The 7,205-nt window shown below is 39.1% G+C and overlaps 1 protein-coding gene across 1 annotated transcript; it reads left to right on the top strand.

Moving 5' to 3' along the window:
• Nucleotides 1–420: 420 nt before the first annotated feature.
• IL17A (interleukin 17A) lies at nt 421–3,223 on the top strand (the record flags this gene model as incomplete). Its single annotated transcript, XM_081042247.1, has 3 exons — nt 421–447; nt 1,538–1,740; nt 2,986–3,223. The coding sequence occupies 3 exons, from the start codon at nt 421–423 to the stop codon at nt 3,221–3,223; spliced, it is 468 nt and encodes a 155-aa protein (XP_080898373.1).
• Between the last annotated feature and the right edge of the window lie 3,982 nt (nt 3,224–7,205).

Here is a 7,205-nt window from a genome sequence, read left to right as displayed (position 1 = left end):
TATGTCAAACTTTTATTTTTCCATGAGCCATTAAAATAAAGCATAGATCTTATGGCAGCTTTATATATGCCCATACATTAATTATATAAGCTCAGAAGTAAAGCATCTTTGCTCAGCTTCTGACAAGTAATAATTCCTTGAGGACATAGTCTTTAGAAACATGAATTTCTGTCCTTCCCAGTTTCCTTCATGATATCAAGCAGATTTTACCCGTCACACAGGGGAGATTCTTCTCTGACCTCATTTGGGGATGGAACTTTTAACCAAAATGGTGTCACCCCTGAACCTACTCTGACACGCCAACGTAAGTGACCACAGAAGAAGCAAAGTCCTATAAAAAGAGAGAAGATAGCACTGCACTTTATCCGTCTCGCAACAGGCAAAAGCTCATCCAGCTCCAGTTAATCAAGAGAAACTACAATGGCTCCTGTAGGAACTTCATCCATGGTGAGTCCTGCACTAATGTGCATTGCTCTTGTTGATTGGCACCAGTTAATACTTCTGGACTGTGGGTGTGAAATTCTGGATTCTAACTATGTAGATCTAAGACGACTGATTATATAGAATAGGAAATGAAAGCTTGTAGAGACTTGTCATTGTATAGCATTTTCAAGAACTGACACACTTCAGTTTGAAAGATGAGATTAAAACTGAAAGATAGCTATGTTGGGGCTAAACCACACAAGAAGTATCACATAATGCTGTGTAGTAAGAAAAAATGTTTATTTTTCTGACTACAAGTGATTTAATATAATTCTCCCACAGACTTTTTCTTTAATCCAAAATAAGATGGGCCACTATCCTTGAGGATTTAATAAGTTGTGGAAATGACTTTTCTTTCCATTATTTTATTATTATGCCATAGTCTTCGTACACCAAACCTATTTGGTTCTCATCAGATACATGTATAAGTGTGGTTTAGAGTAAATGGTCCTTATATTTTAAAAATGTCTTTTTTGAAATGTAATTTGATTACAGAATCAATACACATAATCTTAGAAAACTGTAAAACATACCTGAGAAAACTAAAAGGGGATCCAGTTTTTTGTGGGATGTTTGTCAGTGGTACCAACAGCAATTTCTAATACAAATACTGATACCACATGGATTTTCTATGGCCCTTTCTCCCTAAGTGTACATTTGACTTCACATAGGACTTCACAGACTGCTAGCACAGAGAACAGTGGTATAGGAAGACATTTCCTCCTAGAAAATCAAGGTCAATATTACCCTCATGATCTGGCAATGATGCATGTACTGACAGGATGACTTGCCATTTTTACTAAAATTACTGCCAGCCAATGTGTAACGTAGCTTTCCTAAATCAAAAGAATATTCAAGACTGGTGGTAAAAACTTTATGGTATTAAGATTATTTTGGTCACGTAACCAGTTTTTCATTTAACTGATCCGAAATTTTAGAATAGATTGTCCTGTAGCATCATATGTTCTCTATGATTACGAATACAATCATCAAAATTTATTAACAAAACCACATGGTAATCCGGTCTCTTACCTCTCTCTCCTTTCCCATTCAGTTCCAGGCACTGCTGCTACTGGTGAGTCTGGGGGCTATCGTGAAGGCAGCAGTAATAATCCCCCAAAATCCAGGATGCCCAAATACCGAGGACAAGAGATTCCCTCAGAGTGTGAAGGTCAACCTAAATATCCATAACCGGAGTACGAATCCCAGAAGGCCCTCCGATTACTACAACCGTTCCACCTCACCTTGGAATCTCCAGTACGTAAGCGCCTCCGATAAAATCTTTGTATTCTTCTACCTTTTGTATATCAGACTGCCAGTTAAATCATCTCGAGGATAATTTTACTCACTCAGAATCATCAGTCAAAACTGGAGAGGCCATTGTGGAAAATAATGATTCTCAAACTTTCATTTTACAAACTTATTTGCTAGAGCACAGGATATCCCTACTCCCAATACCTATCCTATTAGCTCTCATTGTCACTGACGCCGAAAACCCACCCAAATTAATGGTGGTCATCATTCTCATATCTATGATACCCCAAGTCTATTGTTTATTTATTTTAAAAAATAGACATTTATCACTGAATTCTCTTTGTTTTTAACCAGAACTACCATTAAGAAGATTGCTTGGAAATAACTAGTAATTAACTGGAATTTTTATACTTTTTTTTTTTTTTTGGTCTTATGAGCACTGGAAAACTATAGCTTGAATTCCAGTGGAGGAAGTATCATGTTGGATATTTCCACCTCTTTTTAAGTTAGTCTTGATCTACATCCCCAACAGACCTAGATTTGTTGTGTCTTTGCTACTTCTAGTATTTAGATCCCATGAAGAATTAAACACAAAATGTATTTTGATAACTTGATTTTAAACAAATAAGCCTCAGTTATGTGGTACCTACAGATTCACCTGACTGTAGGGTTTCTTCTCCTCTTCCCATGACTAAGAATAGTTCAAATAAACCAACTCAAACAAGCAAATTATTCACTCAGCTGGAAGAGAAAAAAATGAGGAGCTTATAGAGAGACTGAAGCTTTTGTTTCCAGGCCTTCATATCAGCTCTGTGCTCCTTTCTAAGAATGTACATTCAGACAAAATTTTGATATATTCCATGTTTCAAAGACAGACTTCATTAAGTCAGATTAGCAGCTATCTTATTCCTGGATGATTCCCTTGGTCTTTTTCCATCTAGCAAATGTATCACCCCCAAAATTATCCTTTGTGTCAAACTTCTGTAGTCCCAATCTATCTTATTTTCTTCATTCTTCAAAGAAATTGGGCAGAAAAAGATCATTGTCTTTTTTCTAAAACATTTCATGTGCTTAAAAATCCAAGATTTCCGAAACTACTCCTTTTTCAGACTAACAGTACTTAGAGAATTTGCAATGCCTATTATTTGTCACCCTGTGAATTTGTCTCCCTGCGATTATTCCTGCTTGCTTTTCCTCTTGCTTTACCAGAAATTCACTCTCTCTCCCTGGCTTTTGTCTTCCCTGTAGCCCCAACGAGGACCCCGAGAGATATCCCTCTGTGATCTGGGAGGCGAAGTGCCGCCACTTGTTCTGTGTCAATGCTGAAGGGAAGCTAGACCACCACCTGAACTCCGTTGCTATCCAGCAAGAGATCCTGGTCCTGCGAAGGGAGCCTCGGCACTGCCCCCATTCCTTCCGGCTGGAGAAGATGCTGGTAGATGTGGGCTGTACCTGTGTCAAACCCATGGTCCTCCATGCAGCTTAAGAGTTTCCGGTCTGACCCCAGCTCCCCGAATCAGTTAGGGCTGTCTGGGGAGTACACCCAGCCCCATTTCTGAGCTAACTCACTAGGGTTCTTAAACAAGTTCATACAGTTGAAGTTTCAAAGGTAACACTTTGATTCAGAGATTGAATCTGAATCATTTTTCCCTCTCCCCAAGAAGGAAAGTTTATGAGCTTCTTGTTTGCTTTTCTAAGTGCTTTATGTTATTTATGTATTTAAAAGGCCCTAAGAATCTTAGGTCCCCAAATTCATTTTTTAATGAATTACATGGCTTATTTTGTATTTTTTTAAAAGAAGACAGTATGCCAGACTTGGAATTTTATTATTTAAAAGGTAAAACCTATATTTATATGAGCTATTTATGGATCTATTTATGTTTCTTAAGTCTTTAGAGAAAGGTGAAATAGTACGATTATCTGTTCTGCCTAGGGAAATCCTAGATAGGATTAAACAACAGTTGAAAATTTCTGAGTTTGTACTACATATGGATACAGGATTTTCTCTTCTTTGTCTCTTAGCAGTGCATGACATGGCTGAAAAAACAAGACTGTACTTAATTTCATATTTGTTAACTCAATTTTGTAAATTGTTGAGGTTTCACAAAAGAGATAGCAAGTGTAACTCTCTGCTCTGTTAAACCCATGTAATAAAAACAATTTGTCATAATAAAATTTGGGAAGAAAATTTGTTTCCTTATTTTTTCTCATTAAAAGTACCTTGGCCAGCTCAGCTCTTCCCTCTTTGGAAGAGTATACAAATTCTCTCCTAGAGCAAAAACAAAGCATACCTTTCCGTCACAACACCCTCCACCCGCCCAAGTCCAGGTTCTCAATTTTACATGCCTTCAAGACAGTAAAGGACCAAGGCGAGATACTGTTAGCCAAGGCTGTGTGCTCAAGCATTCCAAAATGAATTAAACAAATAAAGATAATGGCCCTAGGAAAATGGCATGTTATTATTGAAGATCATTCAGGGAAAAGAAAAGACCCTCCTAAAAATATGAGGGTCATATTTGACAATAAGGAGATAGTTCTTGGAGAAGACATAGTTTTCAGACTAGAATATCCAGTCTCTCCCCAAACTCAGGTTTCTTTTGAAGATTAATGCCAACCAGAGATCCAGAAAGGAACATTTTTCTCTTCCTCAGGCTACACAACTAGGACAGCCCCTCCTTCTCTCGGACTTTGATCCAATGCACCCCCAGAACACAGAAAATTATCACTGGGGTGAAATAAACTTGAAGTATGAGAAAATTTCAGCCCAAGAGAAATAAATACTGAATCACATTCAATTCCAGAGTAGTTTCAAGTTTCGAGTCAACCATTTTTCCATGTCACGGCCTAGCATGCTGTCTTGCCCTACTTCTGGAGGCCCCTAAAAATTGTCAGGCTGGTCCCTCAAGCTCTCTGCTTCTTGAAAAACCATTTTCTGCTCTCCAGTCTCCCATATGCTCCAGCTCCAGCTCCACTCAGAGTCCCATGACTTTTCTCTGCTTCTTCTCCTATTCCAAACCCAGAGGTCGACTTCTCCAGCCCCTCTTGTTTCAGTGTCATTTGTGTGCTTATGTCTCCATTCTTGTGGCCATCTCCTGTCACAACCTTTATACAAAAGATCCACAGGTAGCTTCCACTGACAGTTTCTCACAGCCTTTATGCTTTAAAACCCCTCCCTAAAATCCTGCTGCTTATTTCCCAGTTTTCCCTGAATGATGGCAGTGAAAATGAAAATTTGATTCTGTTTTGGAAGGGAGGGCAAGAAAAGGGCACATATATCCACTGCCATGACCCATTATTTCCCACTAGATTGTATTCCTGGAAATTTTGTGGTTGAGAACAGGCCGTTGCCGTCCATGTCTCTCCTCCCCTGATATGCATTGCTTTTATTTCACCTTCATTTCCCCCAGATAGCACCACCATCCACTCAGTCATCTACACTAGAAATCTGTGAGGCATCCCTGACTCTTCCTTCTTTCTCTTCCTCACTCCTAACACCCACACATCACCAAACTCACCAAGTTTCACTTCCTGAAACTTTTTAAATTAACCCTCTCCCCGTGCAGGCTCAGGATTTCATCTTTTCTCATTTCTCTCCTCAGTTATTGCAACAGCTCCCCACCTATCCTTGCTGCTGGTGCCCCAGTCCTCCTCAATTTATCCTGCAACATCTATGGCACAAAATTAGACATGACAAATATGCCCTCCATAATCCGGCCCTGCTCAATCTCATGGCACGGCCTCCTTGGTGTTTTATGCCACCGTCGTAGTGAAGTTCTTCTTATGACCACCATGCCATTCTTGTGTCATGTGTCACGTAGTTCCCTCTATCTTGAATGCTTTTACCACCTCTCCCCTCTTGTTCCTCTATACATATCCTGTTGTTATGGTCTGAATGTTTGTCTATCCCCAAAATTCATATATTGAAACCTAATCCCCAAAGTGATGAGATTAAGAGGTGGGGCCATTGGGAGGTCGTTAGTACCCTTATAAAGGAGACACCAGAGAGTTTCTCACCCCTTCTGCCAGGTGAGGATACAACAAAAAGTCTTTGATGTGAAAGAAAGCCCTCATTCAACCATGTTGGTACCTTGATCTCAGACTTCCAGCCTCCAGACCTGTAAGAAATACATTTCTATTGTTTATAAGTTACCCAGTCTGTGGTTTTTTGTTTCAGCAGACCGAACAGACTAAGGAACGTGCCCTCCCCCACTCTGTCCTACCCCCACTGCTCTGCTCATGCTTTAAGACCTCTACTGAGGTATCATTTCTTCTAAAGAGCCTTCCCAGACCCATCACTCCAGTAATCCTAGATTAGGTTCCTCTCTTCTAGGCTCCAAGAGCACTGTAGGTATTGTTTGTCACTATTCTTCCATACTATATTGGCATTACCGGTTTAACCAGTGTGTGGTCCCTTGAAAGTGAGACTATCAACACCTAACTTGTTATGTAGCAGACAGCCAATTTTGATGCAAACTTTGAACAAATCTATGGATACCTCAAAGTAAACAGAGACAAAACTAAACTCACTAGCTCTACTACCCAAGTAGCTTCTCCTACTACCTTTTTAATCTATTCAAATAATATCATCTATTCATCTGAGAAGCCTAGATTTCTCTTTGTCACTCATTGCTCTCATCCAATCAGCGACAAGTCCCTCATGATCTTCCTTGGATCTCTCCCTCCTCCCTAACTCCAAAGTTGCTATTAAAGTTTAATTTTATACTATGTTGTATACCTGAAACTAACATATAGTATATCAACTGTAATTTAAATTATTTTAAAGACAAAAAGTAAATTTAAAAAATATAAAATTGTGGGGTGGCCAGATGGCTCAGTTGGTTAGAGCGCGAGTTCTCAACAACAAGGTTGCCGGTTTAGTTCCCACATGGGATAGTGGGCTGCACTCCAAAGGACAACGACTTGGAAATGATGGGCCCCGTAGAAACACATTATTTCCCCCAAAAAAACAAATAAGTAACTTTAAATAAGTAAATAAATAAATAAAACTGCATTTTAATATGAGCCCAATTGGTCTCTATGTTTTGCTTCTTAACAGTTTATAATTCAATGTCTCTCAAACTTTGGGGGGAGCTTAGTCAGAGTAGGTAATTAAGAGCTGTTAACAGAGAAAGCCCAAATAAACATTTCTTGCTTATGTTACTGTCCTTCAGGGATCCTCAGGGAGCTTTGCTCCACTCAGACATTCAGGGACCCAGGCTGAAAGATGTTCAGGTTCTGCCTTTTTATAGCAACACCATCTAGAATTTCACTGTCTAATACAGTAGCCACTAACCACATGTGGCTGTTGAGCACTTGAAGTGTGGCTAGTCTCAACTGAATTGTGTTATAAGTGTAAAATACATAGTGATTTCAAAGATTTTTGTTGTTGTTATTTTTTAAAGTTATTTTTCACAAGAGCTCAATTATTAGTTGTGAGGATCATAGTTTTAATGTGTGGTTCACACAGA

The sequence above is a fragment of the Rhinolophus hipposideros genome, assembly GCF_964194185.1.
Source record: "Rhinolophus hipposideros genome assembly, chromosome: 3".
NCBI lineage: Eukaryota > Metazoa > Chordata > Mammalia > Chiroptera > Rhinolophidae > Rhinolophus > Rhinolophus hipposideros.
This window is presented reverse-complemented; position numbering and strand designations above follow the sequence as displayed.